This window comes from Desarmillaria tabescens, assembly GCF_030435595.1.
Source record: "Desarmillaria tabescens strain CCBAS 213 chromosome Unknown EV420scaffold_23, whole genome shotgun sequence".
NCBI lineage: Eukaryota > Fungi > Basidiomycota > Agaricomycetes > Agaricales > Physalacriaceae > Desarmillaria > Desarmillaria tabescens.
Genome location: NW_026848322.1, coordinates 424,986 through 447,450, shown reverse-complemented (window position 1 = coordinate 447,450; position 22,465 = coordinate 424,986). Strand labels below are relative to the sequence as shown.

Below are 22,465 nucleotides of genomic sequence, written 5' to 3'. Positions count from 1 at the left end.
TGGAGGAGACGAGATTTGGCGTGCAGCGGCTGCTCGTTATAGACGAGCTCTTGGAAGAGATCATATCACAATTTCATCGACACCAGGATATTCTCTGTTCAGCAACCCTGCCGCTGTGTGGGTCTTGATCGCATTGATCGTATGGGTAAGCATAGTTCAGCTGATGGATAGGTCATTCTTAGTCCTGGGAGGAGTTCGCAATCATGAACACCTGGATCATTAACTGTGACAACGCTGAGCAGGTTTGGACTCGTAAGAGGCTCACAATTTCGAAGACACCAACAGAGAGCTCTCCCTACTATCACAAACCGTGAAGGCGTTCCTTTTCCATCTGTGGGTGTCTGTTGATACCCCAGATCAGTTAGACTTAGCTTAATCAGAAATCCGAACTCACTTTTCGACGATATGGTCAATGATCCCAACGAAGGAATTACATGCCCTGCGCAGTGGTTCAGGGACGACGAAACCTGCCTTGCCGCCACCTGGACCTTTATAACGTTCACCAGATCCACTTTGCTGACTGGATCATATTCAATGCGGGCGTGTACGCTACTTAGTCACCAAATCGTCAGATAAAAATTGTCGGCAGAGGAATAGAGACGCGCACCCGTTGTTTTCCTACCAAAAATCCTGTGTCACCAACGCGATCTCTGTCTTCACCTTCCCCCCAGCTATCCACAGGTTCGTGTGCTTGACATTGAGAGGCACGGCGAACACATCGTCCCACCTCATCGGCGCGGTCGCCCTCCTCCTCCTGTATGCCCACGCCGCGAGAAATATCCGCTTGCATCTCTTGACCAGCTTGATGTTCACCGAACGGTCTTCGATGAGCTTTCGCGGGAGAGTCTCGTTACTTGGAAGAAGACACGACATATCACAGTGGAATCGACCATGACAGGCCGCTTTGGGTAGTAGAAAGGCCCATGTCTGCATTGGTGTCGCTTACATTCGCAAGGCAATCGCACCTCCCCTAGTCAAGAATCATGCTGCTGACGGAAAGAAGAAGAATTCTTCTGCCCAGGGAGAAAATACGAGATACTTTGACGAATCATTCAGTGCATCTTCGGCATAATCGACGCGGAACGAAATTTCTCGCAACAGTCTGGACGCGAGGCCTTCTGTAGGACAGATCATGAATGTTGGTAGCCTCGTGCGACGTCGAATGTCGAAATGATACGGTCATTGTCGCGAGCCTGGTCGTGATCTGGGTGGAAAAAGTTGGTTATATGCGTCAGCAGAGAAAGAAATGGAGACTGTACCCCGAAACCGATTCGCAGAAGTAACAATGAGATAGATTGAGCCGTAAGTTCGATAATATTAAGATCCGTGAGTCCAAAGACGGGCTGACGATGAGGAATCTGGGTATGGACCTCATGAGAAGAGTCGCTTGGAATGATCTGTCGACGTGGTCATAAGAAATAGTAAACTAGTGACTTGTCCGCCTTTCCGAATTCGCCTGTCACGTATCACGTGTTATCTGTCACAGTCAGTGACGCGGCCTGCAGCGCAAGCTTGAAGTATCCACACCTCTGTCCCCCTCTCATATAGTAATATGTACCTAGCTTCCAACAACTTTCTAAAAATGACAAGCACGACATGTTATAAATTTTTCTTCGGGATCCCACTGGTACTGCTCATTTAGGGATGAACTGTGTATGAAGTTGTGCGTGGCAGTACCACTGTGCTTACTGTCCTCAACTTCAGTTAGATAGATATTTCCCTCCACAGACCGTAAACATGGAGAATTCGAAGGTACTCCAAGGTCGAGTAGCTGGCTGATGTTCCAGCGTTTTTGTACCTCCTTCCTTCTCTGAACATTCCCACGTCGTCATCAGTGAAAATACCGCCTTCCGCTACGCGAGACATCCCACATTACATTGAAGTGAAAATAACCCTGTCTCATCATTATATTTACTTATATAGGCGCGAAGATGTCACCTTCACGGTATCCGATGGCTACTAACTGAATTATATAATACAAATCTGCACACTGCGTAGCAAGTCTTCTCCTTTCCTTCCTTTTCCTTACTTTTAAGAATAGCACTTCACAATTGTCCCCTGCTCAAAGCCTCTCCTCCTGCTATCACAGGCCGTCAACCTGGTAGGTGTTCATCAACCCTTTCGTAATCATGTTATCTTATAAACGATGCTAGCAACGATATATTATCTTCTGGCAGAGTCAGTGTAGAAGGCCCTGCCTTATCACCTTGAGCTAGTATTGCCTTTCACAGGGCCTTCTAATTCACTATGGACACACTATCCTCCGAACTCAAGGAGTTGATAGTTGATAAATGTGGCGATGACCAGGCTTCTCTGGTAGCCCTGCGCACTGTCTCAAAAGCTTTTTACCAACGGGCCACCTTCAATCTCTTCCGTTATATCCACGCATCGTCGATATTCCAATTTGACAGCTTATCAACCATATTCCAGGAATTCCCGGCCTTATCCAACTTCGTTAAATACCTCCACATCACCCTTCCCCCAGGCAATGAAAACCGATGTGGATGCTGCGATGACCGGCTCGAACAACTTGAAGATACCACCGGCGACTTCAGGCAGAAGATTGATGATGCAACGCTGCGTAACAACTGTCGCAGGGCCGCTAGAGGGCTCCCCTTGAACCTTCTTCCCCACCTCGAAACTCTTCACATCACTCGCTCGCCCAACGGTCCCTGGAGTTCAGCTACTGTCACATCCCTCATCCTTGACAACATGGCAATATGTCAACGTACTTTCCGAGAAATCCTTCCCTACTTGCACGCTCTCACGTCGCTTTCTGGATCTCGCGCCAACGTAAGGCAGGTTCTGCCACCCCTATCCTTTTCGGTTGAAGAAGAGAATGCCTATTACAATACAACTGTCGGACCAGTTGACCCCGGCCCATCTTTGGAGGTACTAGATATCGTAAACTCACAAATCTTCGACTTCTTTCTCGATCGGCAGGCCCGGTTTGCCCTTCAGTCTGAGGAAGCTCTCTGTCCAGTATCTCAACCTGGAGCATGCACCAGCAGCTCAAAAGGTTCTTGTTGCTGCTCAAAAGACACTCCGGGAACTTGTCCTAGGTGATACTTGGGTTGGAAGTAAGAATAATTGCCCTCCTTATCGTGGACCTTATTAATCGACGACATAATAGTGGACGACAACTGGCGCGCTGACAAGCTCCTGGACATCTTCGCAGTTCCCAACGTAACCATGTGCGCTTCCGGGCACGACATTTTCGGGCCACGCAACTTGACATGGTTCTTGGCCTGCCTTACTTCCACCGACTCGGCTTCAGCCTTAACCCAGCTAAGCATCCATATCGATCCAGAGAGCGAGTTCCCCAAGTTTTTTGACAACATCCGTATCTGGGCGGCGCTCGATGCTCTGCTAACAGGCCCGCGGTTCACTAGGTTTCGTGCACTCAATATCTCCTTGATTCTCAAGGATGTGAAAAGTCAGAAGAGTAATGTCGAGCCTGAGGAGATGCAGACTTTTGGGGATGTGACACGGCTGGATATTTTGGCGAGGTTGCCAGTGTTAAGTGCGAGGGGGATGGTGAGGTGCAGCAAGCGAGTCATAGTGGAGTAGGGGAGAGGATGTGAAAAGTGGGTGCGCCGTCTTCATGCATTTGTTGGTACATGCTTAAAGTGACATAGTGCCCACTACCGATGCGTGATAGGGTTTTTTGCTACTTTTTTCATAGCAATTTCGTTTCTATTTCTTGTCATATCTTATTCATCTGTTTGCTAGCAAGGTGATCTCGGTGCAAGAATTAAGATCCATGCAAATAGATTCGTAATGGTAGCACATCAAGCTGATTAGCAGCTTCTTATCTCGTACCTGGTGACACGCAGGCGTTCTTCGAACTCTAGTTCGGTTCTTCGGTCCGGAAGTACCTATCCTTGTGGCTGTACTTACAATCCGCGCGGCCAGCTACATCCGCCGCTGGATACTTCGGTCCTTGATTCCTGGCACCGTGGCCTCATAAATTACTTTGAATCGATTGTTATCTTCAACATATAACTCATCTACAACCACACGTATTTTTCTACGTCTCTTCGTGCATCCCGCCGTCAATTTATGTCTCATCCAATACTAGCAAGAACTACGCATCGTATGCACCGACATCACAAACAATGTGTGGTCACTCTTGATGATCCATTGGCAAGACTTCATTGATACGATGATCTAGGTAGCCAATCTCAACGTCAAGATTAGAGACGCTTCACCCACTCCCAAGATGAGGCAGCCGGGGAAACCTGGAACCGCCTCTGATCAACACCTCACTCATTCTTGACAGCATGACAGTGAACAAGCACAGCTTCCGGCGTATCCTTTTCAACTTGCCTGTGCTCACGCCTTGGTCAATGGTCCGCGTGCGGGACGAGACGCGAGAAAGACAGTATATACTGAGAGACCATCCTTGAAGGTGTTAGATATTGTGAGTCTTCCACCTTGGTTCCCGCTTCCTTCGCCTGCCTAAGGAAGCTATCTCTCCAGTACTTCGAGCTGGGACGCGGACGAGAAGGTCAACGAATCTTGACTACTACTGGTGGCCTTCAGGGACTCATTTTGAATTATATCTGAACTGGTAATAGGTGCTTTCGCATACGTACCGTCTACCCATATTTATCCTTTAATCAGTGCTCAGCCTACGCGATCAAGAACTACTCGACATCTCCAGCGTTCCTTGCGTGACTATGATCGTTTCTGGGAAGACCTTCGGGCCTCGCAGCATGAATTGGTTCTTCAAGTTAGCCAGCCTTCCTCTTAAGAAATCAGTGACGCCCTTGACCCACCTGCGCATTTTATCTCGAGCCGGAGGAAGATTTCCCAGTCTTCCTCCAGGTTATCGTGTTGACCAGCGTATGGTATCCTAGGGTCAAGGTCTTAGACGTCTTAGTGTGGCGCGAGAAGAATGCCAGGATTTGGAGGTGATGTGTTGAGCCGGAGATCGAGGCATCCGCAATTGGGACATGGAGGGATATTGACGACTGCCGGTATTGCGCCTGACAAACCGGGTGACGTGTACGGTGAATGTTCAGCTTCGATCTGGTGGGAATGTGATGAGTGAGGTACATAGGCGCTGGTAGTGTCACCGTGCTGTTGCTACGCAAAGTGTCGTCGGAGGTGAAAATACATAATTCACTTCAAACATCGGGCCTTCTCTGCAATGCGTCGTCTCAAGACAACCTGTTGTGTCACCTCTTAGTCGTTCGAAGCATTACCTGCTCTCCGTAATCATCTGTTACATCCCATTTATATCCTCAGTACCTGGGATGAATTCTATATTTTTCTGGATCCTTGTCACCACCATCAGAATTTCTTCGTCTCTCCTTTCATTCTACAATGATCCTTTCTAGTCGCACGTACTCTAATGGCGATGCATCACCATACCGTTTGGCTTGGTAGAAAAAAAACAGCCTCAAGTGTCCCCTTCAAAACCGGAAAACCTCCGGGGTTAACTAAATGAATGTCATATCGTCTGACTGGCGGAGGCATGAGTCCCTCGACATTCCACGGGTCCCCCGATGTCTCGGAGGAAGGCGCCTGCCGTAACCCCGCTGACCATTTGCATAGAGTCCAAAGCTGAATTCCTACGCGTTTTCATTGCGGAAAAAATTGAACCGCATTGTTTGCTGGGAACAAATTCAGGAACTGGCTAGAGTTTCTTGACGTTTGCGGCCATCAAAATAGAACATCTTGGCAGGATTATCGAGTAGGGGGGGAGGTGGCGAGGTTCTATCTTGTCCAATGCGCTCTTTTCTCGACAGCATCTGGTCTTTGTCTTCCGTGGTGAGCGGTCATTCAGGACTCGAAACGCAGTTGTATGTGTAATTAGTCGTCGTCGCAATATATCTAATGGTGCTTTTCACATAGTCACAACTATTTGCAGTGTTTATAGAGCCAAGCTGTTTTGTCGACTCCTTTTTGATACTCATGCGTTCGCTCTAAGGGCCTCCCCATTTGTTGGATGTTGGTTGTCTCCTGTCCTAAATTTCACACCAGCTGAGGCGGGTTCGGCTCCGTAGCAGTTAGTCATTTTTGTAGTAAGTATTACTCCTATGAGTTTAATGGACTTTCGCAGATAACTCTCCACAGGTACGGAGTTACATGTCCATTCAGAAGGCACAACAACAGGACTACCATCCTTCCTACCTTCACATAGTGGAAACGCACACAGGAACATGAAATGGGATGAAGGCATCCCTGAACACCGACTTCTTAGTGCACCCGGCAGTATTATAGTGCCAGACGCATGACTCGTCGTCGTTGAATGTATATTCAGGCTTCTCAGCGTGCGGGAATATGCAAACGCCGCCGATTGTGCTAGAGGAGGACACCTGGAGGATTACCGAGGCTAGGCACCAAAAGGCAGGTGAGGTGTAACGGGGTGGTAGCATGGCTTGGCGCGAATAACAAAGCCTAATAATAGCCAGTTGTTTGATTAATGGAGGAGATTGAAACCCGGGACTTCCTCTCCGGACAACCTTCTGTACTTCGACGTGGAGGAGCTTCCAAGATGAACCGGTGGTACTGATGGTCACTAGTATGGCTATTCAGAACGAAACAATGTATTTCACATTAATAAGGTTTGTGCTACCGCTTGTGCTTTACGTTCGATCGCAGAGAGCGCTTCGACGGCTGCGGCCTAGTTTTGCTGAGGTACCATTCCTTCAATTCGTTAGCGACGGAATGGAAGTCCGACCGCAAGCGCGCAGGGGTGGGGAAGGTCACATCTCTAAAGGCCTGTATGCCCAACCGCTGTCTTATCGCAGGGTGCCGAAGTATAAGGGATTGAAGCGACAGCATCGCTGTCGTTACCAGAAGATACAGGCCAACCGCCTACAAGGATCCAATAAGAGTTTGCACAAGAGATAATTGTCATACGGAGCACTCACAGACGACGTTCCCGTTCCCCAGATAGCTAACGTGGACATCACGGGGAAGCACGTACTCAGAACGTTCATCCTGGCCACATACTCAGGCGTTGCAAGCGTCGATTCCGACATTTGATTCTGAAGGCATAATCATGGTTCAGAGCGTTAACCGTCAAGCGCAGAGACCTACCCGAACTTGCAGAAATATCAAAGACCCTATCAAGAGGTTCATTGGTATGGGCATTGGCGTTGTCAAATCGGGAATGAGAAAAAAACCACTCTGGGTGAGCTGAAGGACAGGGAGAGCAACCATCTTCTGCACACCCACAAACGCAGATATAGATACAGCGAACGTGACCGCTTGGCCCAGGATGAGCATCATCGGCTTAACCTGAGCCGACGACATCAGTGCGCTAATCTGCAATGCAGACTTCTGCTGCATCAGAGTGTCCCTTCGTTCCTTCGCCACAGTCATCTGCTCTTGCAGATTTTTCAACTTGGGTGAAATTACCCCAAGGCGCTGGTTCTGGCTGAGGGCACTGATAGCGAAGGGTATGACAATCCCTCGGGCGATGATAGAACCTATTATGATGGTCCAGAACCAGGGCAGGCCGGTGGTAACGTTGATACCCTCGAACATCAAACGAAAGAATGAGGGAGGTGACCATGAGACAAGACCTAGTGAGGCAAGATCGCCGAACTGGAGAGGGGGGATAGTATTGACTGCTTCAGAGACAATGTCAGTTGGTATGGATGAGGGTTCTATAACGACGGGAGAGGGTGCGGTGGGGGGTAATGCATCGGGTAATGTCGCTGTAGCAGAGCCAGCAGGAGTGTCTGCTATTTTGGATTCTGAAGACGCCCGCCGTGGCGTACTAGAGAAGCTGCGCGAAGCCAGGAAACCTTGCAGCGTATATCTCGGACGGCTTACGCTGTTTGACTGTCAAATCTTGTTCAGTAGGAACAGACGTGACGGATGATAACCTACTGGCGACAACTGCGTAAAAGCGTTATTACATAGTATTCCATTTATTCTATAATAACATAACAAAGTTAAGTATGCCTTTCAAGGAGACACGAGTTTGCGTACCTTCGTACAGGAAATTTGAAGCATTGGCTTCTGCCAAATACAGACCACTGCATATCCAAGCTCCAGCGTCGTTATTACCGTACTATTGTACTAGTGAGGCGCTCCCACAGTAAACGACGTTCTTCAGCGCCGTAACGAGCCGGAACCAGGTCTTGACACCGCCGACTTGGTGTTCAGAAAAGAAAAAAACCAAAATCATGTGATCAAAGCGGTGATTGCTGTTTTCAGAATTTGAAATAATTCGGTTCCTCTGGTCACCACCACCGCCAAGGTCCGAATCCCTTTTCATCTTCTTCCAGGAATCTTTTTCGTCGCATTTTTTTCTTTGATTTCTGTCGACAATGAGCGACACACACCGTCGATACAGGTATGATACTATGTCGTATTAAACTCGAAATCTGTGACAGACCGTGGCATTCAAATTCTGCAGGGGCCATAGAGCCAGATCCTTTCACACAACCGATATGAGCGAACTAGTCGAGCTCAGAGCTCGCCAAAGAACTTTTCACGGGGCGTATAGTCGATCCGCAATGGGTAACCTTGGGTATGCCCTAACCATTCTCCGTCTATTCGACCATCGATTCTACAAAGGTACGTTGTCCCCCCTTCCCCCCTCCTTTTCAGACAATTCTTCTGACAATCAAAAGTTGGACTTCTTTTCGCCATCCTGGGATGCCTCCTCTTCATTATCGCCTTTCTGCGGTCCCGTCATTCACAGCATGACTTTGCAGACCCTCAGGAACCCGAACCCGAACCCCAAACAGAATCGCCAGAGACGGAGGCGGATGGGGATAGCGTACACACTCGTGTCAATGCTGAAAACTTTAATGCTCCGTCGAAGGTCCCCATACAAACCGTTGGGCAGGAGAACACTCGTGTCTTTGGACGCCCGTTCATTACGGCAGGATGGATAGTACTCGCGGTCTCTGGTGTCGTCACTGCGGTGGAGATAGGACTGCTTGTTCTTATTCTCCAAATATGAGGCTGCGTGAATAGCACATGTTGCCGTTATCATTTAACCATATCATTCACCAGGCACTGTACGCAACTAAAGCTTTCGTTTTCTTTTTTCCCCTTCTTTCCAGACCTTGTACGAAATATCATATATATACATTCCTGAAAGTTGAGAAGCCGACCGACGCGCGCATCATGATCGCAACAGCGCGGCAGCGAATGGATTGTCTATCGTTCAGGTGATCAGTGTACCTTCCTTAGAAATGGGAGATGACGGCATACTGCTCTTCCAATGGCATTCACCGTAAGCTGGCAGATCCCCTTTCTCTGTTATCTTCTCAAAAATTCCCCTCCTAAATGCGTCAAGACTAGTACGACTTTCAGCCAAAACTGCAGCAGCTTCAGCCAGGTCAGCCCCGCCCATCTCCGCCTGAGAAGTAGCGGCCCTGAGCTCGTCTTTGAGGTGCTTATAGGCCTTATCCAGGGCTTCAGCTGCCGCCTTCGTTTCGCCTGAATAATATACATTAAAGCAATATTCGCTCACAGCATCTCCAGCAATACGTACGGTGCCTATTTATATCAGACATTGCATTGTCAAAGAACACGTCGTCCCAGAAAGAGCTAGCATAAAAGGCCAGTTCGTAAACAGTCTGGCTATAAAGAAAAGCAACCAACGTACGCAGTAGGTATCTCGAATTTGGGCATGGGCTGTATCAGGGGCGAGATATTCCGCGCCTGTTCAATTAATACCTTTGCTTGGGACGAGCGAAACTCGGCCTGTCCTAGTGCTGACTGTTCCATCACTTCGACGGAGCTAGTTGCATAAGGATAGCTGATTTCCACTCGAAAGGATCAACTCACTAGCTGTTGGAACTAATGTCTAATCAGAGGAAGAAAATTCATAAACTGCGCGGTATGAAGACAAACCATAAAAAGACATTTCCACCGCCTCCTTCATGGCCGTCTGCGCAGCCTGCATTTTGCTTTCTGCCTGACGTAGTAACTTGACTACCTGTGAATCTGAATTCAGTTGCGCCAGTAATCGCGCATGTGTGGATTCGGCCATAGCTAACTGCTGTTCCAATTCATCGTCGTGTGGGAATTCTGCATTCGCCGCTAAGCCCCCCGGATGCAAAGAACAATGTACACTCACCTTCCGCACGTCCATCAAATAACGAGCTATACATATCCTGCAACTCCTTTTTCATTGCCGTATATTTCTCCAAATTCTCCGACAATTCAGCTTTCTGTGGGGCAATGTCAGATCTTTACGCGTCAATGATAAGCATCGCGTATCCAACATACCACTGTTAAGGCTTCGGCAATCATTTGCTCAAGCATCTCGACATTTCTCTTCTCTACTATTTCTTTCTCCAACGCTTCGACGTACTCCCTACTCTTTATCAGCCCGACGATTCAAAACTGGAATTCAATTTAAAAAAATAGTACCTCTCCTCCTTATTGATCCTCGCCTGAAATTCATCCTTTTTTCCGGTCACCTTTGACCACATTTTCCTCCCTGTAGAGTCTTTTAAATCTAGAAACTCATGGCGCTCCTTCTTCGTTGTTCGCTATACCTCTACGAGGGTCTGAGTCAACCTCTTCACCTGCGATTGTAGATCCGAAAGGTGCTACTTCTGCTGCTCTAGTACGGGTGGCACGTAATCCAGTGTCGCGATTGACTTCAGAAGCTCAGCGTGCCGCGGCGCTTTGTTAGGAACTCCTCCAGTGAGAGCCGACATAACACAAATACTAAAAAGACCGTTAGCGAATCCATCCTCTGTCCTAGCAACGAGAAAATCACGGATTTGATTTGTATGAAACGACGATTCAATGGTTATTTCGTCTTGTTTCGTGCATCCGGTTAAAGTAATAGAATCGTTTCCACGAGAACCAGCCGAAGAGAGGCGACCCCGCGTGTTCAACGGAATCCCGCGCAATTGAAAGCCAAAAAGGATTTGCGCTTTCGCTACCGGCGGCAGTGGAGTTCTGATCGGGGTTGACGAGTGGCGGTGCTAAATGGCTGCGGCGCACAACTAGAGAAAGGTTAACCCGGTATCTATACAATTACCCTCATCTCATATGAAGGCGTGTACTAGGCATGTTATCCACATGACCCAATCTGAGGCGGCAAATAGGTAAGTATAGGCCTTATCGCCGCCATGTAACGCCCTGCTATCTCGTATCTTGACCAGCTGGGCTCTATTAATATGATTTACCATCAGTCATGTTCATCTCGGGGGTATTGCATCTAGGCGCTTACAGTTTCTATCATATTACCGGAGACTACACGATCGTCTCAGGAACTGTGCGAATATTAATCCTCGAAGGCTTCCCAAGCCTTTTTCAGGTCCGTTTTCGCCGATTGGGTTGGTCGAGGCTAGAGTTGATGTGCTTCTTTCATCTGAGAATGCGTGTTGAACGGGATTCGGGAACAATCCTTGACAGTGATCTTGAGAAGCGGGCCGCAGTTCACCTTTCGGTGCAGTATACACCGCCCGCTCCACTCGCTCCATGGATTCTTTCACGGCGCCTGTAGGATATTAAATTGGTTTTGTGAGGCATGCCGCAGTGGGGCACGCGTACGATCAGTCACTGTACTTCAGTCCCTGCACGATAGGGTCCAAATAATATATTTCCTTATGGAGTGTGCTAATTCGAGTCTCAGTAGACGTGAAAGATAAATTGGGTATGTATTCTTACACGGCAGGAATAGTGCAGACTTCAATCCTGAACTTGAGGAGCTATGAGTCGTGCGTGTGACATCGAATCTTTCACTCCCGATTTTAGGTTGCCCAGATTACTCGTATCACCTACTCTATAGGACCAATAAGACATAGAGTTTCAAGTAATACTTGAGAATAACTCCAGTTGAATACCGTTGGCATCTAGAACTAGTCGATCAACACGAGTAAGCTTACACAAATTTGAATCGTACCCCAGTTCAATGGCCGTCTGCATAATATTATTTCATCCCCTCAGTAACATGCCGCACTCTGCGCAACGGTAGCTGCTTGGGATTCATTGTCAGCCATTTCCTCGTTCGACTGTAGTTTGCTTCAGTCAAAGCCTTCTCTCGTGGGCTTAGCACCCTGGCTAAACCCGGCAGGGGCCTGCTGGGGAGAGTCTGCGGATATTAATATCATTTACCACATACTTGGCCTGATCAACGGACCAGTACCTACCCGGTACGACATGTCCTCGGAGCACGGAGTCGTAGAAAGTAGAACGTTCGTTTTGGAGCGCAGTAAAACGTCTTCTGTTCCTCCTTCAAGTCATTATTATACGGTAGCCCACACATGGCACTGCACAAGTGTCGATAGACCCTCAGAGTCGTACGGTTCTCACAGCTGCCAGAGCGTCCTGGTGCTCCCGCGTCTCTGGCTCCAACTCCGCCTCTTCATAGAGTCTAGGTGTGACTTGTCAGCAAGGCGGAACCGGCCACAGACCTAGCTTGATGCTTTACCGTTCTCTGTAAGTCGGTTTACGAGTTATGGGCTCCGCGGGGACCTTCCACGTACGTTCGGCTAACTCCTCGACTTTATCGATGGTTTGTTAAATTCGCGTCCTCCGAATCGGCGAGCTCTCGTATGGCGTACAGGCGTCAAAGGCTAATACATGCACCGACTGTGCTGTCGAACTCAAGCTGGTAGTGATGAGGATGAAACCTTCCCCAGAATCCTGGTCTACAACCAAGTCGCCATGACAAGACTCGGACATGATGCGGAGGTAAAATACGTAGCATCCGGCTGTGTTGCGAATTATATGGCGGTTTTTTTTGAAAGAAACGCGGGATACATTACTCTGTTTATTATTCCGTCGTTGTTGTCGGTGTTCCGGCCGCGCTAGCAAACTCCTATCGACAAAAATCAGGAAAATTAATGTGTGTCGGTCATTTCTCAATGCCATTCGTACTAATTAAACCTTTACGTTCAGCAATACGCATTGGAAAATTGTGACCTTAAACATACTCATCGTTTCTAAGAAATATTACGTCTGATATATCATCGCCTTGAGATTTTATAGGACATTGCGCCGCATCAAATTCTAAGAAAGAGATACCCGGTCTGACGGGGGGCGGCCTCGGGTCCCCTTCATGAGAAAGTCAGAGATGGAGATTGGGGAATAGCTTGTCTTACCTAGAATATGCAAAACGTTTAATCCACCCAAATTTCTCACGGGACGAAAAAAGAAGCCTGGAACAGCTTATTCAGTACGGCGGAAGAGTTGTCAAGAGAAGAGAAGCACGTACAAGCCGTCTTGTCGCGTCGCTATGGCTGTGCCCTCTCACGCTCTAGCATGAGACTTGCCTTGGCATCAATCAATTCCGATCCACGGTAGATTCTTTTTATACAGAATGGTAGTCTGTAAAACCTTATGTAGCAAGATGTAGAGGAGCTAGCTTTCAACAAACGAGGCCGTATAGCTTACAACAAATGAAGAATAATTAGTTCGTGTGCTGGAGGCTATATATGGAATGGATATAAATGGGTCACGGTATGGAAGCTAGAAAAATATAAATCACCGATAACCGTGAAGAAACGATAATCCAAGACCCGTGGTACCCAAATGGCAAATCAAATGATACTTGACGTTCCTACGGAATGGGTATACAAGGCAGTCAAGCAATGCTAGGAAAGATGATGGTAATCGTATGAGGGGAAAAGAGAAACAGATCGGAGAAAGTCCGATGAGAACCAGCAACGATCCCCCCTCGTTCTCTTCCTCTTGCCCCTCAAAGAAAGACAGATGCAACCGCCAAACCCACCAGCCCTGCAGCGAAGCTGGCCAAACCCTTTCCGCTGGCCGCCATACGAGCAGCACCACTGGTACCAAGGCCGCCTGCAGCTGTGACAGCACCGCTAAGGAACGATTTGCCACATTTAGTCTGAATGGCTGAATAAAGGCTGTTCAAGCCACTTAAGAGGGCGCTCTCTTGGGCAGCGGGGGCATACGGCACCTTGGATTCCCATGAAATCCAGGTGGTCATAACGTTACGCGAACAGGTGGTGCAGAGGGTAGTGGAAGATAGCGTGTCGGTGAAGAAGAGGAATGGAATGCCGTTCGTAGTCCAAGTCGTCGCATTGGGGGTGGCAATGACGGTTTGTGCTCGCCGAGACAGCGTGCTGCTGGAATCTAAATTCACAACGAGGGTATCTTGTACTTCTTGGAGACTGGTAGTTCCAACAGCAGCAGCATTGCTGTAGCCACTTGCCGACGCCGAGCTGGAGGTACTGTTGGTAGCCGCGTTGTAGGACTCTAGGACACAATATGTTCCACTGTCATCCTTGGTGACAAGCACGTCGAGCCAAGGATTCATCATATAGACGGTATCGTACAACAGGACGACATCCTTGACGGGAGTTGTGACAAGCTCGGTCTGGCAGGCCGATCCAAAATTCGCAATGATCGAGGTCATGATGGTCACTTCGCATGAATTGGAGGAGACATTGTCGAGAACTTTGGTGATTTCGGAGGACGAGGAGGTCGATGATGAATTGCCTGGGGCGTAAGCGGACGTCGCAGTGGCTAGGGCCTTCGTGCATGTTGCCAGGGAGGAATCACTGTCCAAAGATTCAAGAAAATTCTTGCAATTGGTGCTGATACCCGATGGAATTAATGGGTTGCTCGTTGACGATGCAGAGGCCGCCGACGACTGACAAGAATCAGAAAAAAGCCTGATCCTGAAACGTATAGGGACTCACTGAAGAAGACTGGGCAAAGACCGCGGTCGTGAGCACTGAAAGGACTGCTAGCGAGGATATCATGGTGGTGGAGAGAGAGAGAGAGATCAGGAAATTGAAGGAGCGGACGGTGTCGACGACGACGACGGTGATGGGCGATGGACGTTGCTGAGGCGTTTCTTGACAGGCGGATCCTTCCATCGAAAACATGTAAACAAGAGACAATATGAATTGTGGCGTGTGAATCAGGATAACTCTGACTCAGCAGATGTGACTGGCATGATGTTACATCATATCGCGTTGGAAGTCTGGCGTTTATTAAGTCCCGTAAAGAAGAAACACGCATCCTTTCTCTCACCACGATGTCAGACCCTAGTATTGCTTTCTATGGGTTTCAGCCCGTTCCCAGGGATCCAGACGTCCTCTTCCGGGACCACCCTACAGCCAGCGGTGACAATCCTAAGCAGGATCTCTTCGTCATAAACGATTTCCCCCTTCCAGATAGTCCGTTAGTTCAGAAAGTAAAAGACTTCGTCAGCGTAAGATTTACTTCATCTTTCTTATCATGTAGTTATCATATTTTTTCCTCTCTAGGAACATCTAGACGAACAGACTTTTAACCACAGCAACAGAGTCTACGTTTATGGTATGTGCGGTCGGTACTTTTAACAAAAAGTCCTCCTCAAACCGCGTCTAGGTGTTGCCCTGACTCGCACCCATTTCCCTGCATGGTCTTATGACCTTGAAACGTATTATCTTGCATGCCTTCTTCATGATATCGGCACTGCCGACCGGTTTCTCTCCACCACGAAGCTGTCTTTTGAATTCAAGGGCGCCATTGTTGCCCGTGATCTTATCTTGCAACTTGGAGGCGCTGAAGACCAGGCAGACAGTGTCTGTGATGCCGTCGTGCGGCACCAGGACATCTTTGTCAAAGGGTAAGTCTCGTCATCCCCGTGGCATGTCTCCTGCGGTCCCATTTGAATCCCGTTATTCTGGGCAGTGGCAATATCACTATGATCGGGCAAGTTCTGCAACTTTCAACTATTCTCGGTAAGTCCAATCTCTCTTCCCGAACGCCTTTTTCACCTCACACGTCGCCTTGCTCCCCGTAGACAACGTGGGCCTGTGTGTGAATTCATATCGTTATCTCAGCACCACACTTACCATAGTGATATTCTTCTAGCCGTGCAAACCTCATTCATCCTAAACTCGTTGAAACCACGACGGCGACCTTTCCACGTAGAGGCTGGTCAGAGCATTTTGCCCTCGTGGTTGAAAAGGAGCTTTCTCTCAAGCCATGGTGTCATACATCTTCCTTTGAAGTTCCCAATTGGAAGGAAGGCATCCCAAGTAATTTCGCCGGAGATGTTAGGAGAAATGAGGTAATGAGATCGTTTGATTGAGCGGCGTTCCGTCCTTCAGTGACTTCGAATGAAATGTCGTCGATTGCGAAGCTATATTCTTGATAAACGAACCCCGAGACTTCTGGTATCGCTTTCTAACTTATTTCCGCTTGTATTCTGCCGCGAAACACGGTGTTGTCCGCGGAGCTTCCCGCTTCTTGATATAGTACCCATACTTATCCTAACAATTTGGAAGCTTTCGAGGTATTACAATTGTAAACTTGTAAATTATAGGACTGGAAACATTGACGTCAAATTGTAGTAGTGCTTGGCTCTTTTTCGTCGCCCTGATGTGTAGCTAGTACTCAGTTGTTTGCTTGCTCAACAATGCCGTTCGTGACGGCTCTAAACATCGTGTCGTAAGTCTGATTGATTAGATCCATCTGGTTATGTACGACGGGGAACAGTCTCATTCACTCTAATTCCCTTGGCGCGTACACTCAGGAAAATCTCTCGCTTATGTTACGTGTATTGATTGGAGATCACACGTCCACAAACTCAAGGAAGCTTGCCGAACATCAATGATTCGGAAACATCTAAATATATCAATAACCCGACATTAACGTGGTTTAGTACTGTAAAATATGTCAAACCAGAACAACAGATGATGATGCTCGAGGCCATGGATCCAGAAAATTCTTCTAGTCTGTCGATCACTCAACGTTGGTGGTCAAGTCTTCTCCGGACCGCGTTTTCTCATGCTGAATATACCCTGCGGTCCTACATCCCCTGGCGCAACACTTGATCGCCATTTCCCCACCCAAGAAGCACCATACCCGAGATGCCCTTCGAATATCCATGTACCCAGGCCCGTCTCCCAGCTGTTCTTCTACAACAAAAGGACGAAAGACAGGGATCAGTCTAGCTTTCGAGATCGTTGAGAACCTGGACCCACCGGCACCCGCTTCATGACGATGCTACCATCTCTGTAAACGCGTCCATAGAATTTGTATGCACCCCAAGCCTCGTCGTGGCCCTCAAGCGTCTGTATACAATTGAATGAATTGAAGAACCAACAGCGCGAGATATGTGCGAACCTTTCCCGTGATAATACAGTCTAAAGCTTGGCCAGGGTCGCGCCATGCGTCGTATGGAGCATTCAGCCCGCTAGGTAAGTCCGTATCATAGCAATATTCCCTTCGACCGTTAGTCTTCCGGCCGTTCTGGAAGCAGCATTCATCAGTAACAGGTGAATTAATCATTTGCTGCGCCCTACTTACTTTTGAGAAAGATGGTGACTGGAAAAGACTGAGTGGGTCGACGTTCCAGTGGAGTGGATCTTCCCCCATGTGCTCAGAAGACACAGGGACGTTTGGGCTATAACAAAAGTGAACAGACACAGCGCATTGCATAGGCGATTGGCAAATGAAGTCCACATCCGTGTCATCAGGCAGCGTTGAAGAAGAGCTGGTCTCAAGCGGTGAAACCTGCCTCACGTGAATACAATACCACAAGAATCAAAAAGTCTGAGCTCACCAAGTACATCCCCTCCCACACGCCAGGAAGACTTTGGTGAATGTATCGATATACGGTGTCGGAGGCCGACGCACCGAGCTGATGCAAGCAGGGATCGTCCTGAAAGGCTCCATAGCCATATTCGTGCGCCAGTGTATCCAGAGCGGCGGTAGTCCTGGACTCCTCCCTTATGGCTATAGAAGTCTGGCGAACGTCTGCGAAGAGTGGTGTTTTGTAGCTGGCTACGGCGTAGTAGTCCTCCTGTGTAGGGCCCGTCCACTGCATCGCTGTTGCTGCGGCCCTATTCACCGGGATGTCAGGCGGTATACATCGCGGGCCATCCCCTTGCTTGAGAGCAAAAGTCAGGATAATCACCGCTGAGGAGAGGTTTGGGCATGAAGGTTCAGGCGTCTGCTTGTGGGAATAGTAAATTATATCCCCCTTATCGAAGGAGTTCTTTTGAGTTGACACGTGCGAGGAAGTATTTCTTGGGTGGTTGATGGCATTTGCTCGAGATGTCTACCCAAAAGGTATGGTGTGAGAACATCAACCAGGGCGAAGTGAATTACAAGATACCTTATCCATAGATAGTACGAAGGGCCGAAGGAGAAGTAGTAGCTCATCTCGCGAGGCTTCGGATCTGCTATTAATGTCACCTGCGAGAAGCACGTTAGCTTTCATCGGTAGATTCGGTATAGTAGATAGCTGCCCACGTCTCGTTATCGTCAAAGCAAGCAGCCAGATGGCTAGACCCATGCATTCGATGGCATCATTGTTCGCAGTGCCTTCCGTTATTGACTTGCGAACAAGCCCGTCAAGGAACCCGAGAAAGCCAACGCCTCTAAGATGAGACACATTCAAGCCTTCGTTTTCTAGAACCATCCCATATGCAGTCCATAAATCCTGCCTTAAGGCCTTGGTGGAGTAGTCGCTACGTTGGATCCGCCGTATTAAACGGAATCGCTGCGACAGTTCCGCAGCCACGGCAGAGTCGGGAGGGATGCATGAACGGTGGAATGGAACGTCAAAGATAGCGCGGAAAATTCGAGCATAGAGGTGCGGATTGCAGCGAATGCAGAGTTGGTGATGTATGGCTCGGCTGGTGAGAAGGAGGTAAAGGATGTTGGATAAAGATGAAAGGGATAATGAGGAAGTAGTGAGGAGGGCGACATGCTCCAGGACGTCGCGGGGGAGGGTCTCAAAGGAGGGGGCCATCGTGAATAACTGGTCTGCATACCTGGACGCGCCTTCATTTATAGTAGAGGACCAGCGTCAAAACGGAAATTGCGAGAGCCAGTGAGTCCAAAAAAATACAGATCGTTTATTGATCACCGCACCGCAGACATACATTTGGAAATTGGATCAGTTGAGCGGGCAGCACCAAGTTCATGGAATCAGTAGGTAATCCGGGGTTCCTAGCGTGCGTGCTGAAGAGTCTGTGTAGCAGGTTCGGCATCAATCCCCCTTGCTCAAACACTTGGGGCATGTCATACTGGTTTCCGGTCGCAAAGGGCTTTATTGAAAGTTTCTACAAGGCTTTTAGTACAGCCGGACACGTTGTGAGCAGAGGCAGGAGAACGTGTACGATATGGTCTCGTCACGACGGATACCTGCATAATAGAGTTACCGAAGACGGATGCGCCACGGGTGATTTCTAACGCTTTACGGGGATAAGGGTTGCGCCAGTGACAGACCGCGTCATTCAATGGACCCACGCGTCAGGGAGCAGTGTGTGTAACCGCGATATATTCCAAGTTGAGAAAATGTAGATGTTTCAGGAATAAGATCGCATCCAGTCGATATTGGACGGGGCCATCACGTTATTACCGGTTGTACCAGTCAACAGTAACAAGGTTGATCACGGGGGATGGAAGCGCTGTTTAATGTCCACGACTGCAACCAGTACGACATCAGATCCTATCCAGGAGCTGACTGCATTAGCTCGGGATCTCTTGAGAATGAGAATTCATTTCCGGTCGCCGGAAGCTCGCCTCCGGCATCTGGCCCTTGGCCAAGAAAAAAGACAATAGTCCGAAATGAATGCATTATCAGCTTTCGGTACCTGGACAAACAGATGATTCCGTACATTGCACTCAACGCTTGAAAGGACAGGGACAATAGTACAGGTAACTTTTGCTTATCTTATTGCAGGATGACTAAAAACACAATTTTGTAATGCTCTATTGCACACATTCTCACGTCGATGTCCTATTTACAATTCTAGGATAAACCATGTCAGAAAAAGTTCCAAAGAGGGGCGACATAGACGTACTCTGCATGGCGGCAACGTCAGTGCTCTGGACGTAGTCTTCGAATTCTTGAACCTTTTCCTGGAGCTCGTCAGTAGAGACCTTTTCGTCCTCTGTAACTAATTGAGCATAAAATGATCGGAATGAAAAGAGAGACACTGACCGACGACAAGAGTGATCTAATCAAACATGAAAATGTGAGACGCGAAAAAGATAAGAAGATAAGAAGCAGACCTGCAATTTTTTGATGCCTGTAGGAAATTGATCAAGATGGGGGACATATCAAAGGAGGCGAGGCGACATACCGTAACCGATCGGAACGAGTTTGCTAGCGCCCCAGACAAGGCCGTCTTGCTCGATGGAGCGAACGGAGTCTTCAAGAGCCTTCATATCCGTCTCGTCATCCCAAGGCTTGACGTCCATAGTGACGACAGACTTAATACGTTAATACGTTATATGAATTATCAACATCATTATATGGCAAAAGGAGAGCTAACCTTAGCGATAGTCTTAGGTTTGTTGGCCTTCTTGGCGTTATACGCGGCGACACGCTCCGCCTTGATACGCTCTGCTTCCGCATCTTCTTCCTCGTCATCGTCACCGAAGAGATCAACCTCATCATCATCCTCAGCGGCTGGAGCGGCTGCGGAAGTGAAGAATGCCTCTCCCGCAGTGCTGGATCCGGGGAGAGAACCATGCTCCGCGGCATAGGACTTGATGTGTGTGTACCACCTGGTTACGTTTGGGTAGGAGTCGCCGGGCAGGGAGGAAATGGCCTTGTAAACATGAACATCGGCCTGAGAAGGAGTGTATCTGTCAAAGAAAAGGCGTTTCAGCACCGATCTCTAGGATAACGATAGACTTGAATGAGGTTCAGAGATCCAGGAATGAGTTATCTGCAGGTTGGAGCAGCGATGTCTAGTCGCTCTTGGAAACACGGACCATGGCGATAGCTCATCATGAAAATATCGATATGGATTCGGTTTCTTACCCTTCAACGTACGACCTGGTGGCCAAGTGAGCCTCAAGCTTACTGAGATCGATGGACATGGTGCTGCAGAAGAACGATTGAGTGGTGGTGGTGGTGGTGGATGTCAAGAATATCTCTGCCATCGATGGGAAGAAAATTCGGGCCATGGGCCATGCACGTGGAGATGACGCTGCCAAGCATACACACACAAGGCAAACACGCTGCAGCGTTTACGCGACTCCGTCTTCAACTCCCGTTTAACTCTCACAATTCCGCTCCGACAAGTGCTGTTCGGTTACACACGAATTGACTTTGATTTACGGTAGTAAGTTTCCGCAGACTTAACATATTTCTGGATTACCCTTTGCCGGCTCTCCAGCTGTAATCAGTACTTCTAGAGAGTCCGTTTATCTATAGGCCACAAATGGAGGCAGACTCGCTGCATCGCGTGGTCTCGAATCCTTTTTTCCTCGGCCACTCCTCTTTAATCTCCGTCAGCTCTTAGGAGTCTCATGGTCTCTTTACTCAGCCATCTAGTTGCCGGATGGTGCTGCTACCAATCTACTGTCTCATGCTCATGAACTCTGTAATCCCCGCCTCCGAATACAGCGGGGCGCCTGCTTCGTTTGCGAAGATCGTGTGAGTGCGACATTCGAGACCTCCCCTCTCCCAGAGCCAGTAACCAATGTTCCGTTCTCATGGTCACTAACAAGACATCACGAGTGTCGCTCGTAGGTCTATGTGCTGTAACGCTACCTGGCGACCGGGAGAAATACCAGTCTTTTTCATGTATCAGCTATCTGCTTTCCGTAACCACACATCTCCAAAGGGTTTTATGATGTCGCGCAATGTGCGGCATACCCGAGTGGTACCGAACTCCAAAGCCGTCTCTTTTTCAGGCCGAACGCGTGTTTCCCGCGAACGGTATCTCGGTTTTTTTGGGTTCATTGGCGATTCCACTACAGCCGCGTTTCGCGTTTATACACATAGACTCCAACAGGGCCATCGTAAATCACGTATCGGCCGTTTAATCGGCCACCAGCGTTAGTACTGACATCAAAAACGGGCTGCGATCGTATTAGCTTCTCGCCCTGCTTAGATTTGTGTGCTCAGGGGTATCCCTTAGTGCCCTTTACGTTGTCATGGATCTTGAAATCGTCCCAAGCCATCTCTCAAAGTACGCGGCAACGATAAACCATGCTCGGACTTGGACCTCCCTTTACTGGTTCTCGCCTCAGTTCAACCCCTGGAAGGGGTAAAAAAACAGGCAGGACCCGAAGAAGTGGGTGAGTGTTTCCAGTTTTTTTGATTACAGAACCAAGAACTAAGGCCAAATCCTTTGTGGACATAAGATCGCTAATTTTAAACGTTCGATGCTCCGTCAGGGCATTCTATTAATATATTGCGCAGACCAGGGCATGTTGAGAGCCTTTATGAATTTTCCCCGCCCGTACGCAGTTGTACTGACATCAGCCCTAGGGATATATTTGTCAATCTTCCGAATGTTCCTTACAGAGATCTACAGAGGATGTAATCGGTTACTGCTCAATGATGTATTTGCAACCGGGAAGTAGCGAAAGCGGGGAGGAATTTCACTACGTTTCTTCCTTTGCCTTGTTCGATTATGGGCATCCAAGAACAATGGCCGTACCTATTTTGATGGCCGGCCCAGAGTTATCCAAGGATTGGATTCTGGGTGTGAGCAACTGTTTCAAATCTCGTCTCATTTATCAGCATTATTCACTGGCCACTGGATCGATAGCGCTTTTGTTCGGGCATCACGCGATGCTTCAC

The 22,465-nt window shown here is 48.5% G+C and overlaps 10 protein-coding genes across 10 annotated transcripts; 4 read left to right on the top strand and 6 right to left on the bottom strand.

The window, feature by feature from the left end:
• Window positions 1-301: 301 nt before the first annotated feature.
• On the bottom strand, window positions 302-933 carry EV420DRAFT_1644283 (uncharacterized protein; the record flags this gene model as incomplete). The annotated part of the gene is made up of 3 exons (XM_060477624.1): window positions 302-341; window positions 395-520; window positions 623-933. The coding sequence occupies 3 exons, from the start codon at window positions 931-933 to the stop codon at window positions 302-304; spliced, it is 477 nt and encodes a 158-aa protein (XP_060329442.1).
• Window positions 934-2,247: 1,314 nt separating this feature from the next.
• EV420DRAFT_1748999 (uncharacterized protein) lies at window positions 2,248-3,909 on the top strand (the record flags this gene model as incomplete). Its single annotated transcript, XM_060480267.1, has 3 exons — window positions 2,248-3,019; window positions 3,134-3,587; window positions 3,639-3,909. 2 exons carry the CDS (start codon window positions 2,248-2,250, stop codon window positions 3,568-3,570), a joined length of 1,209 nt encoding a protein of 402 aa, XP_060329441.1. The 3' UTR covers window positions 3,571-3,587; window positions 3,639-3,909.
• Window positions 3,910-6,386: 2,477 nt separating this feature from the next.
• EV420DRAFT_541108 (uncharacterized protein) lies at window positions 6,387-8,135 on the bottom strand. The gene is made up of 5 exons (XM_060482517.1): window positions 7,954-8,135; window positions 7,852-7,897; window positions 7,054-7,803; window positions 6,885-7,001; window positions 6,387-6,828 (listed from the first exon to the last, which is right to left on the bottom strand). The coding sequence occupies exons 1-5, from the start codon at window positions 8,004-8,006 to the stop codon at window positions 6,583-6,585; spliced, it is 1,212 nt and encodes a 403-aa protein (XP_060329440.1). The 5' UTR covers window positions 8,007-8,135; the 3' UTR covers window positions 6,387-6,582.
• A 159-nt stretch (window positions 8,136-8,294) lies between these two features.
• EV420DRAFT_1621180 (uncharacterized protein) lies at window positions 8,295-8,935 on the top strand (the record flags this gene model as incomplete). Its single annotated transcript, XM_060475669.1, has 4 exons — window positions 8,295-8,320; window positions 8,384-8,544; window positions 8,601-8,749; window positions 8,795-8,935. The coding sequence occupies 4 exons, from the start codon at window positions 8,295-8,297 to the stop codon at window positions 8,933-8,935; spliced, it is 477 nt and encodes a 158-aa protein (XP_060329439.1).
• A 626-nt stretch (window positions 8,936-9,561) lies between these two features.
• On the bottom strand, window positions 9,562-10,649 carry EV420DRAFT_1621179 (uncharacterized protein; the record flags this gene model as incomplete). The annotated part of the gene is made up of 7 exons (XM_060475668.1): window positions 9,562-9,749; window positions 9,835-10,011; window positions 10,061-10,154; window positions 10,213-10,300; window positions 10,357-10,463; window positions 10,485-10,538; window positions 10,560-10,649. 7 exons carry the CDS (start codon window positions 10,647-10,649, stop codon window positions 9,562-9,564), a joined length of 798 nt encoding a protein of 265 aa, XP_060329438.1.
• A 2,993-nt stretch (window positions 10,650-13,642) lies between these two features.
• On the bottom strand, window positions 13,643-14,675 carry EV420DRAFT_1621178 (uncharacterized protein; the record flags this gene model as incomplete). Its single annotated transcript, XM_060475667.1, has 2 exons — window positions 13,643-14,563; window positions 14,613-14,675. The coding sequence occupies 2 exons, from the start codon at window positions 14,673-14,675 to the stop codon at window positions 13,643-13,645; spliced, it is 984 nt and encodes a 327-aa protein (XP_060329437.1).
• A 226-nt stretch (window positions 14,676-14,901) lies between these two features.
• Window positions 14,902-16,323, top strand: EV420DRAFT_1335834 (uncharacterized protein). The gene is made up of 6 exons (XM_060468864.1): window positions 14,902-15,130; window positions 15,186-15,237; window positions 15,289-15,529; window positions 15,595-15,644; window positions 15,707-15,719; window positions 15,778-16,323. The coding sequence occupies exons 1-6, from the start codon at window positions 14,954-14,956 to the stop codon at window positions 15,995-15,997; spliced, it is 753 nt and encodes a 250-aa protein (XP_060329436.1). The 5' UTR covers window positions 14,902-14,953; the 3' UTR covers window positions 15,998-16,323.
• A 199-nt stretch (window positions 16,324-16,522) lies between these two features.
• On the bottom strand, window positions 16,523-18,769 carry EV420DRAFT_540637 (uncharacterized protein). The gene is made up of 7 exons (XM_060482516.1): window positions 18,166-18,769; window positions 18,029-18,108; window positions 17,474-17,971; window positions 17,218-17,424; window positions 17,035-17,160; window positions 16,893-16,982; window positions 16,523-16,826 (listed from the first exon to the last, which is right to left on the bottom strand). The coding sequence occupies exons 1-7, from the start codon at window positions 18,665-18,667 to the stop codon at window positions 16,668-16,670; spliced, it is 1,662 nt and encodes a 553-aa protein (XP_060329435.1). The 5' UTR covers window positions 18,668-18,769; the 3' UTR covers window positions 16,523-16,667.
• A 712-nt stretch (window positions 18,770-19,481) lies between these two features.
• EV420DRAFT_1551537 (uncharacterized protein) lies at window positions 19,482-20,802 on the bottom strand. Its single transcript, XM_060473481.1, has 7 exons — window positions 20,693-20,802; window positions 20,199-20,514; window positions 20,007-20,136; window positions 19,936-19,952; window positions 19,865-19,880; window positions 19,725-19,814; window positions 19,482-19,672 (listed from the first exon to the last, which is right to left on the bottom strand). Exons 1-7 carry the CDS (start codon window positions 20,749-20,751, stop codon window positions 19,665-19,667), a joined length of 636 nt encoding a protein of 211 aa, XP_060329434.1. The 5' UTR covers window positions 20,752-20,802; the 3' UTR covers window positions 19,482-19,664.
• Window positions 20,803-20,932: 130 nt separating this feature from the next.
• Window positions 20,933-22,076, top strand: EV420DRAFT_540622 (uncharacterized protein). The gene is made up of 4 exons (XM_060482515.1): window positions 20,933-20,996; window positions 21,177-21,310; window positions 21,798-21,957; window positions 22,024-22,076. The coding sequence occupies exons 2-3, from the start codon at window positions 21,216-21,218 to the stop codon at window positions 21,928-21,930; spliced, it is 228 nt and encodes a 75-aa protein (XP_060329433.1). The 5' UTR covers window positions 20,933-20,996; window positions 21,177-21,215; the 3' UTR covers window positions 21,931-21,957; window positions 22,024-22,076.
• Window positions 22,077-22,465: the final 389 nt, after the last annotated feature.

Bases quoted from the DNA above. Each gene is read 5' to 3' on its own strand.
- EV420DRAFT_541108 (XM_060482517.1), bottom strand. From the start codon at position 8,006: ATGCAGTGGTCTGTATTTGGCAGAAGCCAATGCTTCAAATTTCCTGTA. The intron at 7,898-7,953 runs GTACGCAAACTC...ATGTTATTATAG, and splicing joins TTCAAATTTCCTGTACGAAG to AATAAATGGAATACTATGTA. The intron at 7,804-7,851 runs GTAGGTTATCAT...AAGATTTGACAG, and splicing joins CTTTTACGCAGTTGTCGCCA to TCAAACAGCGTAAGCCGTCC.
- EV420DRAFT_1335834 (XM_060468864.1), top strand. From the start codon at position 14,954: ATGTCAGACCCTAGTATTGCTTTCTATGGGTTTCAGCCCGTTCCCAGG. The intron at 15,131-15,185 runs GTAAGATTTACT...TTTCCTCTCTAG, and splicing joins AAGTAAAAGACTTCGTCAGC to GAACATCTAGACGAACAGAC. The intron at 15,530-15,594 runs GTAAGTCTCGTC...TATTCTGGGCAG, and splicing joins CAGGACATCTTTGTCAAAGG to TGGCAATATCACTATGATCG.
- EV420DRAFT_540637 (XM_060482516.1), bottom strand. From the start codon at position 18,667: ATGGCCCCCTCCTTTGAGACCCTCCCCCGCGACGTCCTGGAGCATGTC. The intron at 18,109-18,165 runs GTGGGCAGCTAT...TGCTTCTCGCAG, and splicing joins TGCTTTGACGATAACGAGAC to GTGACATTAATAGCAGATCC. The intron at 17,161-17,217 runs GTAAGTAGGGCG...TGCTGCTTCCAG, and splicing joins AGTCACCATCTTTCTCAAAA to AACGGCCGGAAGACTAACGG.
- EV420DRAFT_1551537 (XM_060473481.1), bottom strand. From the start codon at position 20,751: ATGTCCATCGATCTCAGTAAGCTTGAGGCTCACTTGGCCACCAGGTCG. The intron at 20,515-20,692 runs GTAAGAAACCGA...TTTCTTTGACAG, and splicing joins ACCAGGTCGTACGTTGAAGG to ATACACTCCTTCTCAGGCCG. The intron at 20,137-20,198 runs GTTAGCTCTCCT...TAACGTATTAAG, and splicing joins AACCTAAGACTATCGCTAAG to TCTGTCGTCACTATGGACGT.
- EV420DRAFT_540622 (XM_060482515.1), top strand. From the start codon at position 21,216: ATGGTGCTGCTACCAATCTACTGTCTCATGCTCATGAACTCTGTAATC. The intron at 21,311-21,797 runs GTGAGTGCGACA...GGTATCCCTTAG, and splicing joins GCTTCGTTTGCGAAGATCGT to TGCCCTTTACGTTGTCATGG.